We start from the raw sequence: 16,086 nt of genomic DNA on the forward strand, positions 1-16,086 counted from the left end.
AAACTTTTACAATCTGAACAGATTTTTTTTTTAATATTCACTTGCATACTTTTAAAAAATTTCAGATAGAAACACACTAACTGAACAAATCTGCAGACTGTCACAGACTTTCTTCAACAAGTCGAGACTGAAAATCTGGGCAAAATCTGAGTAAAAGTCTTGAAGTGTTTTTAGCCTTAAAAACACAAACTTGTTTAATACAGATGCACAAGTGTAACTATGAAATGGCAAATTACTTATATTTTTACCTAATATTCACTGAATGCCAAGATCAAAAGTTTTCTGAAACACATTGCTAGACTGTTGTACCTTGACTGGACGATGTGATGCAGTCGGAGTATCTATGCATTTTTAGCTGAGCCAGAGCTAGATTATACAAACCGATGATGGAACTCGGCCTTTGTTGCAGCCCTGCAGTCGAAGACATAATGAATGTTAATAAATACATGTTAGTTAATGTTTATAAAAATGTGGGAACAGGTCTACATTCAGTGTTTACTTAAAACAACACCATCTCATACAGTGATTCTCAATAGGCGGACCTCGGCTTCAATCAATCTGGACCGCAAGACATAATGAATCATTTACAACATCAATTCATTTAGATTGAATTTTTAAATTGAAAACAGCACGTTAACATCAATAGTTTAAATTGAGCAGCACATCTACATAACTGAGCTGTAGGCTATACATCACATGCACTCAGGGACGTTTTAAGTAAAAAATTTCCTGTAGCTCAGTGGTAAAAGCATTGTGTTAACAACGCAAGGTGGTGGGGGGATTGCACATACTTAGAAACCAATGTATAGGATAATGCAATGTAAGTCGCTTTGGATAAAAGCGTCTGCCAAATGCATATATTTGTCACGTCCTATTGCTGGCACCTCGGTTTGCCACCTGAGGGGCCCAGAGTGCTCCGTGTTTCTGTTTGTTTTTGTAGGACTCCATTTCTCATTATGCCTTGGGTCTCGTTATTGTAACTGCTTTCAACTGTGTCTTATTTCATGTTTGTCTCATCTCATGTATATACATTGCCCCTTTATTCAGTTATGGTTTGTTGATCGTTGTTTTCGTGACGCCGTGTGTCAGCTAGTGTTACCATGCTGTGTTCCTCATTTAATTGTGGATTTTACTCACTTTGTGGATTTATTAAAGAACTTCTCTGCACATGGATCCGCTCCTCCAGTTTTCCCTGCTGCTAAAACATGAAAATATCCCCTAATATCTTTATCTATTGCAAAACGCACTAGTGCCAAACATGTAAGTGTTCCACCAACGATTAGGAAAAAGTAACGTTTTAATGACAATCTGAATAGGAAAGCCAAGGTAGATATAAACAGTTTGTTTCAAACGGAATTCTAAAGGACTGTAAGGATTAATACGCTACTGATGAAGTTGTCACTGCAACAAGAGCGTTTTTATTTAATATTTAAATTTCTTATATCATTTAAGTTTTCATTATTTACTGATGTTTACTTAAAAGTTTTATATGCTGTAGTGTGCCGTTTCACTGATGGATTTGCGCAGTAAACATGGATGGATGCCATTTATTTTTCTTTATCCCCATCTTAACATGTGTCGTGCCCAATTAACCCCGTTTATATCTATGGAGCCAATGATGAAGTTACTACTAAAGGTATTGTACTATATTATAGATTAAGTCACTTAATTTTCCCTTAAAATGCATAAGATTGCAGCATTAACCTTTAAAATAGGCAACATTTTCTTATGGCGGAATCATGCCTCCGGACCCCTCAAGTGGAAAATAAGCTCCCATAGTCTCACAAAATTCTGTGGGAAACACTGCACTATGATGTTGACTGTTTCTGTGTTTTAAATTTTCAGAATATGGCACCTGAGGACTTACATTTTATAAACAAATTAACCAATGGTCTGCCCCAGCCTGTAAAAAACTCTGTTAGTTCATTACTGATATATATTAACTCACCCAATTTAAAAAGTTTGATGGCATCCTCATATTTCTTCTCTTGGAGAGCTTTAACACCGAGGCCAAAGTTAGCAACTGAGTTGTTTGGATCTAATTCTGAGAGACGTCTGAAGTAGCACACAGCTTCCTCACTGCAGTCACCTGCAAGGTCAAGGACTATTTATATAGACAAAGTGCTTCACAAACAGGAGCAAAAGACACGCATGATAAAACATATCACACCAAATATTCTTATCTAATAGCTTGAAAATAATACAAACAAGAAATCATTATAACCTGCTACATCACAAACTACTACCCCTGACCCGTATCCCATAGATTTCAGACAAGATTTTGGGACAATTAGTAACAACTGGTCTGAAGATCTAAGTGATCTCTGAGGTAAATAAAAACTTAAAGGTTCTGATATATAAATGGAGCAAGTCCGTGTAGAGCTTTAAATACATACAGTATCTCACAGAAGTGAGTACACCCCTCACATTTTAGTAAATAATTAATAATATCTTTTCATGTGACAAAACTAAGAAATTACACTTTGCTACAAGGTGTATTTACTTCTGTGAAGGCGTTGCAGATATCAAGCCTTGAGGAGATAAAGACATGGATAACGGTCAGCAAATCACTGAAAGTAAGGAAAGATTTTAACTTTCGTAGCTACTTTAGCCGGAAAAAAACTGACCCCAACCACCGAATTAATTTTTTTGTCAAACTTCAAATGGCAATCAAAAATGACCCCGAAGGTTTTAAACATAAGAGTGATTGTTTGACAGATTTTGTCAATCTGCGATTTTGAGCCAAAGATTGAGTCTTTTTTTTCATTTAACTGGAGAACATTTTCATCCATTCATTCCTTAATATCATTTAGACATGCTAGCAGAGAAAGAACAGAATCACATCCAGAATCTAATTGTTAATATAGCTTGGTATTGTCTACCGTAGATGTAATAGGAAACTTATTGACGCTCAAATATCAAGTGTAGGGGAAGCATGTAAAAGGAGAATAAAATTGGGCCCAAAAATGTAACCTGTGGCACCCCACATGTGATTGGCACTGGGGATGATGACAATTCTCCAATTTCAACAAATATACTTGTATAACACTCAAAACCAGTCTAAAGCAGCATGACGGATGCCGACCTCATGGTTTAACCTATTTATCAAAATGCAATGGTCAACTGTATCAAAGGTAACAACAGGACTCCACATTTACCAGAGTCGACTGATATTATAATAAGATGTAATTTGTCACTCTTAAAAGGGCAGACTCAGTACTGTGCCAAGCCTTGAAACCAGACTGAAAAGGGTCTAAAATGTTGTTTTAAATTAAATATCGAGTAAGTTGGATTAGAATGAATTTTTCCAGAAATTTCAGCAGAAAGGGCAACTTGGAGATTGGTCTATAGTTATGTTTTAAGTTCAGAAGAATTATGGTTTGTCTTTTTTTACCAAAGGGTGAGCCACCGCATGTTTGAAGTAGGATGGAACAGCGCTACCATACAGGGAGTCATTTATAATGCAAATTACACTAGGTCATCCAATAACTCACACTAGGTGAAACAGCATCCAATAACTTACACTAGGTGAAACAACATCCAATAACTCAATAAACAGGGTAGCAGGGGTGGTATCAAGAGAACAGGTGGTTCCTTTTTATATTGGAAATCAACATCGCGGGAGACTTTAACAAAGCCAATCTCAGGCGGGTCATGCCAAACTTTTATCAACATGTCTCCTCTCAAATAAGATGGCCTAATACGCTAGATCACTGCTACTCTCAATTTAAGAATGGCTTCAAAGCTCACACACAACCAGATTTTGACAAATTGGACCATGCTGCCATTTCCCTCACACAGGAATATAAACAGACCCTCGTTCAAGAACCTCTAGTGCAGAGAGTAGTGACGCTCTGAGAGAGTAGTGACTGGTCCTCCCATTCAAAACTAGGCTACAGGCGGCCCTTGATGATGTCGACTTGGACATGTTCCAGGCGAGTTGATCTGACGTCAGTGAGTTCGAAGATGTAACATTACGTTTTGTAAACAGACTGGTTTGAATTGCCCAATTGCGGCTTTAGTCCCGCCCACTTAAGCATATAGCCTATTAGTATCTTATGCATTTATGCAATATGATGTAGCCAAAGCAGAGAATGAAGTCCATAGGATTCCAGCATTACTAGATACATAATTTGCGTAGCAGTTATTCATAGATGGGGAGTATGCTAATTGTGAAACAAAGTGGATGGCTACACGGAAGACTCTTCAATGGGAAACACACAATCTGACTATTCATGAGACTAAAACAGACTAGAAAAAGTCATAAATAACTTATTTTTTTTATATTTGGGGGAAAAACAATTGTAATATTATAATAACATCTCAGACAACAAAATAAAAAAAAACATTAATGCCATGAGCCATTTAATTAAGTTTTTTAGACTTGATGACCACACAATGTACAGTATAATGTATAAAAAATAAACTGACCTGTTTTTATGTAGTGCTCACTGAGGGCCTCTAGAGGGTAGGAGAAGGTTGGATAGATAGACAATGTGCCATTACATATCTCTTTTAGCTTGATCACCTCATAAGGAAGCTATAAGATAAATAAAAAAGAAACATTTGTTTTGTACAAGTTATAACATTTTTGTATCATTATAATGGTTTAAAAAAGTAAAAAAAAATGCCTATTTGCCAACCTTAGAAAGAAAATATATGTAATTCTCTGTGAGACTCCTGTGGGCTTCGCTGGGTACATCTACAGTCAGCTCCAAAGCTCTCTCATATGCTAAAATCAACTGTTGCATTACAAAGCACACAAAGTAAAATAGTAAACTAGGTAAATGTAAAGATAATGTTAACAAATGATTAATTGTGTCTAAATGTATACTTCCTTAAATTAGACATTTTTAAAAAGGTACATTTTAACAAAGAGTGAAGGAAAAGCACCCAACAAGTGCTCAACATACAGTATGTTGTAATTTATTCAATACTTTTTAAAAAGTTTTGATTTGTGTATAATTTTTCAATGAAACTTTGGATGGCCTTAAATTCATAACAATTACTCAACATATGGTTAAAAAGGAGCCTTCTGGTTGTAGAACAAATGTGTAGTGGCCTGTGTAATGGAGTAACCACTAGGTTACAGTATAGCCCTCTATACCAGGGCTAATCAAATTGCGGTCCGAGGGGCAAATACGGCCCACCAATCATCTTTACCTGGCCCGCCTTTACATTTCAAATAAGTGAAGAGACTTTAAGAACTGTATGGTTAAAAAAATGCACATCCTGAGACGCCACATCTTTGAAAGTCCAAAATGCTACTAACGTTAACTTGCATTCAATACAAAAATTATTCTTGCAGCTCAACAAAGCCATTTGATCGGTCTGTCTAAGAAACCTAATGTTATTAACAACGTTATAACCGCAAGCTCCCAGTCTGCCCTCTTTTACACTTTCTTTTCTATCCTATCTCCCAGGTAATGTTTCTCACACACCAAGGTTACTTTATCACATACCACGTTTAAATCTGCAATCTAGTTTTGATTTAAGGTTAGTATTTAACAAACACTCCATATTGCAATACAAATTAGTAGGTATGCACTGATGTATCGGCTGCCCATATTAATTGGCCAATACTGGATTCATTTAACACCATCGGCATATTGGCAATAGCATGAAAAAGGCAGATACAGATGGTTTATTCATTTACTGCATGGAGGAAATGAGTTGCATGTCTGAATAATCCAACATTTTCTCTGAGCAAAATAATTAAAGGTGGGATCAGTGGTTTCCGAATTACGCAGTAAATCAGCAGTAAGGTGCACGCACAGTGCACAGGACAGACATAAGTCGAGTCGAGCGCCGAAGAAAGCGAAAGATGGGGGTAGGGGTGTGTTTGTTTTGGTAATTTGAACATCAACAACTGCCTTTAAATAGCAACTAAAATAAAGCACAGAATTTTTTTTTATGTTCAATTATAAGTCAAATATGGGTTAATGTTATGAATAAAATAAATATTGGATAGCAAAAAAAACTTTGGAGATTGTTGTCTTATTGTATTTCTATCTTAACTTCTGCCTCTCTTAAAGTAATATTTCTTCTATGGGAATCAAATTGAATTGCATATCTGTCCGGTTATAAGCATTCTTCCAAATATCTTTCTCTGTGTTCATCAGAACAAAGAAATTTATACAGATCTGGAACAACTCGAAGGTGAGTAAATGATGACAGAATTTTCATTTTTGGGTGAAGTATGCAAAGTATTGATAAATGTGACTGACGTGCTGCTGAGTCTCATTGTCCTGATCCTCCACAGTAGCCTGCAGCAGTCTGGTCATCTCCATCCACAGCTCCAGCAGCTCTAAATTCTGGACTCCATCCTCCCCCTCCTTCAACAGTATCAACTTCTGCCACACTCTGGCCACCTGCAGGAGGAGGAGCATTTGTTTCACAGATAATAACCGCACATAAGGTGTTTCTGAGAATAAGTTGCATATTTTAATAACTCTTTCCTAAAAATCTACATCTTTAATTGTAACATCACACAACATGTTTTGTATCAATTTTCCACCTGTAAATAATTCTTCTCCGACTGATAGATGTCCACCAGTTTCTTGCTTACTTCAAAACACTTCGCTTTGTCTGACCTGAAAATGCAGAAAAAGACAAAGATAAAGAAAACTGTTTATCAGCATGATCTATCAGAGAGCAAATCACTCTTCATGTCCACTTTACTTACGGTTCATATAACGTTATAAGTTTCTGATAAACCTTTGCGAGCCTGGTCTTGAAATCTGCCTGGTTGCTTTTTTCATACAGATTTGATAAACCCTAGGGGGAAAAAGTAAGTATTAAAATGCTCATTGTTTTGTTTCACAAATTGATCAACGACCAACCACACTTATCCGAGCAAATAATAAATCAAAGTCTGTATCATCAAAATAATCCCTATAATAATGAACTCTTCATGAAATTTCCCCAAAATTATATACCTGCCATGCCAGTAGTTGTTCTGGCTCCAGCTCGGTTGCTTTCGCATAGGCTGCCTGGGCCTGATCAAGCTGCTGCAGCTCTGTGGCTGCCACGCCAATGAACACCCAAGCATTGTAGTTATTATTTTCTTGCTTGAGAACAACCTGGTGTAAAAAAAATGTACTTGCCTAATCGTGCAAAATTGTTCTGATGACAAACCACTCACCTCTCCATATAATATACAGACATGATTCTATTCTAACAGGTTAAAATAACAACCTACCTTACAATGTTTCAAAGCTTGTTTAAAATCTTTATTTTTAATAGCTTCCCTGGCACTTTTCAATTCAGCTTTTACTTCCTTGCTTGACATGTTTTTAAATTGGCCGAAGTTTCTCTGTAGCTATCCGTGAGTGAAAAACAGCGCATGCGCGTGTCCCATAATGACGTCGTTAAACAAACGAACCGGTTGCGTTACTGGAGCGCGACAGGGACTGTGCTGAATTCGCCCCCGACTCCTATATAGTGCGCTACATCAGGTGGCCGCCATTTTGTAGTGTTGTCCGAGTTCGGAGTAAGCAAAGGTTGAATCCGAAATCCCATATTCAATGAGGTAGGTACTTAATATCCCTAGGTACGTACTCAACGGGACTAAATGGGTACGTACGTTTTCCCTGAATGGGTGTAGTTGTCCGCCTTATTGAGGATTTCTTTGATTTTTTTAATGGCGTGGAGCAAATTACGTTTGTGGTACATATCCGCCACCTACTGTACTGGAGTGTACATGGGCCAGATATTAACCATGTGACGTAATAACAAGCGCAACAACTGAAGTTATGAGAGACAGGTGCATTAACATCAGTAATGCTATTAGCTTTCCTGTATCTCAGTGGTAAGAGCATTGCGTTAACAGGTTTTGGGTTCGATCCCAGGGGATTGCAAATACCTATGTAAAATGTATAGGATAAAGCAAAGTCGCTTTGGATAAAAGCGTCTGCCAAATGCCTAAATGTAAATGTACTTTACCTACCATGAGTTTTCCCGGCATTTGCAAGATGTTTGTAATGCCTTCACAAAGGAGACGTCGTGCAGCTGCTTCATGATCTCGCTGATTTTATGGACAAGGAATAAAATAATTTTTGCTTATAAATTAAGTGTACCCTAGAAATGCATTGCTAGCCCACACATACACTTGTGTACAATATTGTTAATAAGTGCCAACCAATACTTTTTAGCCTATTCATTTTATAAGAGGCTACTAAATGTAATTAATATGTTGGCATATGCATTAATACAGACTACAAAAATGTAAATGCATACGTTTTCAGTAATTCAAATTCAATGACATGATGCATGAAGTAATGTAATATGTTTAATTAAAAGAAAACTATAGGATAAACATGAATACAAAATATGTAAATTTGATGTAAGAAAATCAATTAATTTTATAATTATAAATACATATACAAGTAAACATCACATAAAAAAACAATTTATTGTTGAAACAAATTATCCTGTTTCTACATGCTTTTATCCAAAGTGACTAACATTGCATTATCCAATACAATTGTTTCTAAGTATGTACAATCCCCTGGGACCGTACCCATATCCTTACATTGTTAACGCAATGCTCTTACCACCAGGGGCGTTTCCAGCATTGAAGGACATCCGGGGCTTAGCCCAGAACATTTAATGCAAATACAGGGATCACTCGAAGAGGTTTTTTTTTTTTATTACAGTCAGTAACACTTTACTTTCAGTCAAAATACATCTTTAACATTATCTTCAAGGCAGGCTAACATCCTCTCAGTGCTCAACTGAGCACAACCTTTTTTTTGGATATGAAGAGCATAACCATTGCTCAACTGAGCATGATAACATTATACATCTTTAACATTATGCTCAATACATATACACAGAGTCAACATACAACATACACTATTCTCCTCTTGCTGTCTATCTGGTATGTCCTTCTATATTAGTTATATTTCTCTCTCATCACCTGCTGTAGTCTTTCTCATCACCTGCTGTAGTCTTTCATCACTTGCTGTAGTCTTTCTCATCACCTGCTGTAGTCTTTCATCACTTGCTAGTCTTTCTCATCACCTGCTGTAGTCTCTCATCACTTGCTAGTCTTTCTCATCACCTGCTGTAGTCTCTCATCCACTTGCTAGTCTTTCTCATCACCTGCTGTAGTCTCTCATCCACTTGCTAGTCTTTCTCATCACCTGCTGTAGTCTCTCATCACTTGCTGTAGTCTTTCTCATCACCTGCTGTAGTCTCTCATCACTTGCTGTAGTCTTTCTCATCACCTGCTGTAGTCTCTCATCCACTTGCTAGTCTTTCTCATCACCTGCTGTAGTCTTTCATCACTTGCTGTAGTCTCTCATCACCTGCTTTAGTCTCTCATCCACTTGCTAGTCTTTCTCATCACCTGCTGTAGTCTTTCATCACTTGCTAGTCTTTCTCATCACCTGCTGTAGTCTCTCATCACTTGCTAGTCTTTCTCATCACCTGCTGTAGTCTCTCATCCACTTGCTAGTCTTTCTCATCACCTGCTGTAGTCTCTCATCACTTGCTGTAGTCTTTCTCATCACCTGCTGTAGTCTCTCATCACTTGCTGTAGTCTTTCTCATCACCTGCTGTAGTCTCTCATCCACTTGCTAGTCTTTCTCATCACCTGCTGTAGTCTTTCATCACTTGCTGTAGTCTCTCATCACCTGCTTTAGTCTCTCATCCACTTGCTAGTCTTTCTCATCACCTGCTGTAGTCTTTCATCACTTGCTAGTCTTTCTCATCACCTGCTGTAGTCTCTCATCACTTGCTAGTCTTTCTCATCACCTGCTGTAGTCTCTCATCCACTTGCTAGTCTTTCTCATCACCTGCTGTAGTCTCTCATCCACTTGCTAGTCTTTCTCATCACCTGCTGTAGTCTCTCATCACTTGCTGTAGTCTTTCTCATCACCTGCTGTAGTCTCTCATCACTTGCTGTAGTCTTTCTCATCACCTGCTGTAGTCTCTCATCCACTTGCTAGTCTTTCTCATCACCTGCTGTAGTCTTTCATCACTTGCTGTAGTCTCTCATCACCTGCTTTAGTCTCTCATCCACTTGCTAGTCTTTCTCATCACCTGCTGTAGTCTTTCTCTCATCACTTGCTTTTTCACTTGTTTTGCTGGGTATCATTAAAGGGTATTTTCTTGGTTTGAGCATTGCAAATCGGTTCATGACACTGTTATGGTCTGTGACACACACAAGTCCCCTCTCAATAGACATCACTGCCAGGTAATTGAGCCTCTGCTGACCCATGGTTCTTCTCAACCATGTGTGTAGGCGACGCAGAGCACTGAATGATCTTTCGCAACTGCAGCTGCTGACAGGAATCGTTAGTGCTGCTTGAAAGACTGATCTCAGGCTTGGGAACATGTCAGGGTCAAGGAGCTTGTATACACTTGCCATATCTGAAATGACACCTTCATCTCTTCTTTTGATCAGGAACTGTCTAGCCACTGCAACCTCTTCTTTACTGACCTTCATGTTATAATGTTTGGCAATCAGCTCTAATGATTCTTCACACAGGAAGTCATTTGCTGCTGGATGGCAAGCTTTGATGCCTTTCATTAGCTCTGCACCAACACCACAAAATCTCCCCTCCAGCTCACTCACCATTCTGTCAAGGCATGGGTAAAATATGTGATTTCTTATCTTATCCAAAGTGCTCACATAAGCCCTTGTGCCAGTGGTGGACTCTACCACATAGTCATCTAATCGCTTCTGCTTGCGTTTTTGAGAACCTCCTGGAGCTGGGGTCTCTGACAGATGGTTGGCCTCAAGAATTTCTTTGGCCTGATTATAGAATTTCTCTGCCATTTCCTCTGTCCGCATGGACCTTGTGCTAAGTCTACATCCTCTTTTTGAAGGTACTTGTGAAGTCCCTCTGTAGTGGACAGCAAAGCTTTGAACATCACAAGCATATAGACATTTGAAAGTCTTGAAAGTTTGGAAAGCAGTCCAATTGCTGTGGTGGTACTGGTCAATTCTGTGAGGGACTTCAACAATGCTGGCAGATTTGCAATCACGGCAGTGACTGATTTGAGCTGGCATGCCCACCGTGTCTTCGAGAGCTGAACAAGCTCACTCTTCTCTAAGCCCAAGGCTTTTTGCATGTCAGAGAAAGACTGATGATTAACTAAAGACACACTGAAGAAACAGTACACACTCTCCAGTGTGTCGAAGAAATCAATGGCTTCTGGCACAGCCCTGCAAGTGTGACAAAGCACCAAATTCAGTTCATGGGCATAGCAGTGCACATACACTGCTTCTGGATGCTTCACACGGAATTGAGCCTGAACACCCCGAACAGCACCGCTCATGACGGAGGCCCCATCGTAAGCATGAGCAACACATTGCAGGTCTTCCAGGCCTTTTGATTTGAGAACTTCTTCAATGGCCTCTGTAATGGAATGTGCATCGAAAGACTTCAGACTTGTAAGTTCCAGAAAACTTTCTTTGACAGTGTTCTCATATCCCACATAACGAACACACACAGCAAGCTGTTCCACATGACCATCTCGAGCCTCATCAGCCATCACTGCATACATTTTTGAATGCTTCATCTCTTTAATGATGGATGCAGTAACTTCCTCTGCACAACATTGAATCATCTCATTCTGTGAGCCTGAAGAGAGATATGTGGAATCGGCGGGAGGTGTGTAGCTTTGGAGAAAGGGGTCGAATTCCTCTAGAAATTTCATCATTTCTAAGAAATTTCCCTGAGTGTCAGAGGACTCTTTCTCATCATGGCCACGGAATGTGAGGCCTTGCTTTCCCAAAAAGCTAACGACAGCAGTGATACGACGAAGGTATTCTCTTCTTTCAATTATCTGGTCAACATTGGCCACATGCATTCGCTCAACTACACTGCCATGTGATAAACTGGCTTTGTAAGTCTTCCATGCAAGCATTGAAGCTTTGTGTCCTGAGCTACTATCGTGCTCTCTAAAGCTGTCCAAGGCTCGTTTCCAGTTAGAAAATCCAACAGAGCTGGTTATCACATCTTTGTTAACTCTAGACACTTGTTTCCCAAAGAGCCTGCATGCAAAGCAGAAGGCTGCATTTCGGCTAGCAGAGTACTCTAACCAGTCAAATGTCTCAAACCATTTTTGCTGGAAGGACCTTCTCTGTAGTCCAAAGGTTGTGAGAGGGTATTCTTTTAGTTTTGCTCTGGCTGGGCCTGTTTCTACAGTCCCTAAATCTTCCACTACAGTACTAGCGACCTCAACTAACTCAGCCTCTCTCCTCCCTGAATCATCTGTGATGCAAAAGAACAGATACAACACATAACTAATTGCCAATCAGTTTCAAACAACTTCAGCTTCAAACAACAACTAAGTTAAAGCAATACATGAATGACTTCAGTCAAAGTTCATTGACACACCATGGCATCGAACTGTATATCAATGTTTCACTTTTAACTTTCTCCAAAGTAAAATTGATTTATTGTTACCACTAACCAGTTTCCATGTCTGATCCTGGCACAGCTGCTGCTGCAGCTGCTGCTGCTGCTGGCTCCTCCTCAGTCTGCAGCTCATCTTTGCTACCCTCTACAAAACCATGTGTATAAGTGTATATTTACTACAAACTAATAACACATAAGTCACACATACATTTTATGTTAACGCTTATTGGTTATATCCTTAGAGAAAACAACATCTGATAAACAAGGAAAGTATTCAGTAAAGTGGGATAAAACTAGGGATAAAACTTTTTCGTAAGCTACCCTTATGAAAAAGAAGTATACTTCAAGTTAATTTTATGAAGAAGTATACTTAAGTAATGTTGAAGTATATTTAAGTATACCAATATCAATGTGTACTATTTCAATACAGCTTGGGACTAAATTGGCCCACTTTTATAAAAGTATATGTTTAAGTTATAAGTGTAAGAGTAGTAAACTAGGCTAGGTAGGTGTCTCATTTTTAATGCATCTGTACTACAAGTTAACTCTTAAGTAGTAGTTTACTATTTTAATACAAGTAGTATTTTTTCTTTATGAAAGTACACACTGAAGTGTACTCTCAGTAAACTATTAGTTTAGTAGTGTATACTGCAAGTATACTTGCAAGTTTTGCCTTTACTTATAGTTCACTATTGTTGTATTATGTTTGCACTTGCACAGTATACTATTGTGTTTAAATGTAGATATTTTTTTTTATAAAAAAAAAAAAAACTTTAACTGTACCTTAATTTTAAAAACATGTCATTAGCTTAATGTTGCATTTTTTATCAACACTTGATTGTTGGTAAGTTTCATAAAGAAAGGCAACATTTTAAACAAAAAAAAGTTGAAGACTACACCTTGATCAGATTCAGAACGGATTCAGAATAATAATAAAAACACAGATGGAGTAGATCGAGTCCAAAGTCCAAACCTTCACAGACAGTAGTTTTCTAGGCTATTTGTGGGTTAACTTACCCTTCATTTCATCTGGTAATATTAAGCGTTTTATTTTATTTTTTACTTTTGATTTACACACTGTTTAATAATTGATGATGATCACATTATTTTATATTTGATTGAGCATGGATTGAGCAATCTTCTATCACTTGCTAGTATCACTAACTTCTAGGGGTGGGAATCTTTTACCATCTCACGATTCAATTCGATTCCGATTCTTGAGGCCACGATTCGATTCATAATCGATTTTCGATTCAAAAAGATTTTCGATTCAAAACGATTCGATTTTATCCATAATGATTTCTAATCGGGTTTCTGATCATGATCTACTCTCATCTGCTTTGCTATACAGAATGACAAACGAAGACATTAAAGTGTCTTTTTTCACATTTATTAAGTTCAATTCTCAGGAAAGTGCCTTTTATCAAAAACAGTCTGGTTCTCAATTGCTACTCATTAGTAGTAATGATTAGTATTATTAGTAATTAAATATAGATGAATCATCATTAAAGCTTCAATTTTCTCTGTTCCCGTTGTTCTGTGATGAACATTAATGACAGGCATCATCAGTGCTCCTGTCACTTTAAGAACAGCCGCGCATCTCACGCGATGTCCCGCGCATCTCATTTCCTCACAACTCTTTAAGTTCATTTAAGACGTTATTTAACTAATTATGACTCCTGATATGAGAATACTCAAAATCCTCTATGTTATTGTTTGTTCAAGAGCAAAAGAGAACTCGAGCAGGTGAGCAACTGTGAGCAGGAAACTGACGCGAGTCTGTCTGTGCGTGGAGTGTGTGTGTGTGTGTGTCCCTTGATTAGCTGACATAAGACGCACACACACACACAGGACATTGGCATACAGCGCGGTCTCTTGTGTCTTGTCACGCTTGGAAGTATTTACATGAATAAGCGTGATGATCATGTAACGCTAAGCAAAATGGATATAAAAACGGACGCTGCGTTATTTGCGTTAAATATTTTTAATGCGTTAAGCTGAAAAAATGAATCGCCCGCGTTAACGCGTTAATTTGCCCAGCCCTAATTAATTTATTAAATCGATTATTGGACATTTCAGATCGATTCTGAATCGTTGCAAATGAGAATCTAGATTCTTCTGTGAATCGATTTTTTGGCACACACCCCTACTAACTTCTATCAGATGCTAGTAACATACAAGTGATGCTAGTTCCCTAATAGCTAGTTAAACAAATAGACATACAGTGAAAGAAGACATCCAGATGATGATCTTTAGATTTAAAGGATTAAAAAAAATTAATTCTTACCCACTGACTTCTTTCCAAAAAATCCCCAAAGTCTCGTTTGCTTCATTTTTCCTGCCCGCTGTCTGTCGTTATTAACAACACTCTCTCAGACACTTGACTTTGCTGCTAGCTCCTCCCCTACCTGCTGCATATTCAACAGGAAGAAACGACAGCAAAGAAATGTAGCCTATACTCTAGGCTAGATTATTTTTAAGGTCTATTTTTACAGGCTGTATGCACTATGCAGTACGTGCAAAGCCAAAGCGCAAATAGGACAACTTATGATTTCGCGGGTTTACATAGGCTCAAAAAAAAAAAAAAAAAAAAGGGTTTTTTTTTTTTTTTTTTCTCGTTCGGGAATCGGGGCTACACTCAAAACATCCGGGGCTGAAGCCCCGGCAAAATCGGATGGCTCCGCCCCTGCTTACCACTAAACTACAGGAGAGCTACACTAGTCTTTTCTGAAATCCCTAAAGAATGAATGTAGATATTATACCCAGAGGCGACAAGCCACACCTAAGAGTGTTTTTTTGCAAAATTATCAATTATTACAAATTTGATTATCTGGGACAGGTCACTTTGTAATGTGGGACACATGGATTAGCCCTTAAAAAGCTTTACGAAATGAGACCCAGCCTTATAGAGCATTCCCTCAAAACGCGAATAAATCGCGTTATGCGTGCGTGGTTGGACGCTTGAATATTTTGAGTTTACTCTCGTTCCATTCGTGCGTGAAATTCGCTTCATTCGCACGTGAAATAAACTTCACAACAGACAGTCCTGAGAGGGGCTTCTGCCAGGCGGCTCCAGTCTCGTATATAAATATATATATATTTATATTTAGATATAAATATACCTGTACAGCTCGATACCCGGAGCTGTACGATACATCATACTTTTATCGAAACAGGAATAAAACGGTTCTTGCTTGGAGATGGTGGTCTAGTGGGTTACCATCACCACCGGAGATGGTGGTCTAGTGGGTTAAACCACTGAACTGGTAAATCAAAGGTTGCTGGTTCGATCCCAGCAGCCACCACCAGTGTGTCCTTGAGCAAGACACTTTACTCCATGTTGCTCCAGGGGGATTGTCCCTGTAATAAGTGCACTGTAAGTCGCTTTGGAAAAAAGCGTCTGCCAAATGACTAAATGTAAATGTAAATGTAAGAACGTGAGTGAGGAGGTCGGACAATCTGGTAAAAAAAAAAAAAACGCTCTTTACTGAAGAGCGTATGATCAAATTGAGTAAAGAGTCTTTTTTTTAGCTCAAATTGAGAACCGTTTTATTCCTGTTTCGATAAAAGTATGATGTATCGTACAGCTCCGGGTATCCACATACAGCAACGATTATTATGTCCACCAATGTTGTTTTGGATTTCTGCCTCAGCTCGCTATCAAATCACTACTAGAACAAGCTTCTGATTGGTTAACGCGGCCTGAATTTTC

The 16,086-nt window shown here is 38.4% G+C and overlaps 2 protein-coding genes across 7 annotated transcripts in view; both read right to left on the reverse strand.

The window, feature by feature from the left end:
* Positions 1 to 7,586, reverse strand: part of skic3 (SKI3 subunit of superkiller complex) — a 54,187-nt gene extending 46,601 nt beyond the window's left edge. For 3 of the 4 annotated variants that reach the window (XR_008906460.1, XM_056745440.1, XM_056745442.1), the window contains exons 1-9: positions 7,202 to 7,586; positions 6,939 to 7,082; positions 6,686 to 6,777; positions 6,518 to 6,593; positions 6,228 to 6,371; positions 4,644 to 4,742; positions 4,432 to 4,540; positions 1,949 to 2,089; positions 310 to 411 (exon numbers count right to left, since the gene is read on the reverse strand). Coding sequence is in view for 3 of the 4 variants with exons in the window: in XM_056745440.1 (XP_056601418.1) it covers positions 310 to 411; positions 1,949 to 2,089; positions 4,432 to 4,540; positions 4,644 to 4,742; positions 6,228 to 6,371; positions 6,518 to 6,593; positions 6,686 to 6,777; positions 6,939 to 7,082; positions 7,202 to 7,291 (997 nt within the window). In the remaining variant the exon portion in view is untranslated. The remainder of the gene's footprint in view (positions 1 to 309; positions 412 to 1,948; positions 2,090 to 4,431; positions 4,541 to 4,643; positions 4,743 to 6,227; positions 6,372 to 6,517; positions 6,594 to 6,685; positions 6,778 to 6,938; positions 7,083 to 7,201) is intronic. The other variant, XM_056745441.1, reaches the window with a different exon arrangement.
* Positions 7,587 to 8,576: 990 nt separating this feature from the next.
* Positions 8,577 to 11,266, reverse strand: LOC130419797 (uncharacterized). Of its 3 annotated transcripts, none has more exons than XM_056746773.1 (2): positions 9,680 to 11,266; positions 8,577 to 9,515 (listed from the first exon to the last, which is right to left on the reverse strand). In XM_056746773.1, exon 1 carries the CDS (start codon positions 11,018 to 11,020, stop codon positions 10,031 to 10,033), a length of 990 nt encoding a protein of 329 aa, XP_056602751.1. In that variant the 5' UTR covers positions 11,021 to 11,266; the 3' UTR covers positions 8,577 to 9,515; positions 9,680 to 10,030. The 3 variants fall into 3 exon arrangements, with proteins under 3 accessions (XP_056602751.1, XP_056602749.1, XP_056602750.1); XM_056746771.1 differs by having other exon boundaries at positions 8,577 to 9,352; positions 9,433 to 11,266; XM_056746772.1 differs by having other exon boundaries at positions 8,577 to 9,188; positions 9,353 to 11,266.
* Between the last annotated feature and the right edge of the window lie 4,820 nt (positions 11,267 to 16,086).

This window comes from Triplophysa dalaica, chromosome 4 (assembly GCF_015846415.1).
Source record: "Triplophysa dalaica isolate WHDGS20190420 chromosome 4, ASM1584641v1, whole genome shotgun sequence".
In the NCBI taxonomy this organism is placed as follows: domain Eukaryota; kingdom Metazoa; phylum Chordata; class Actinopteri; order Cypriniformes; family Nemacheilidae; genus Triplophysa; species Triplophysa dalaica.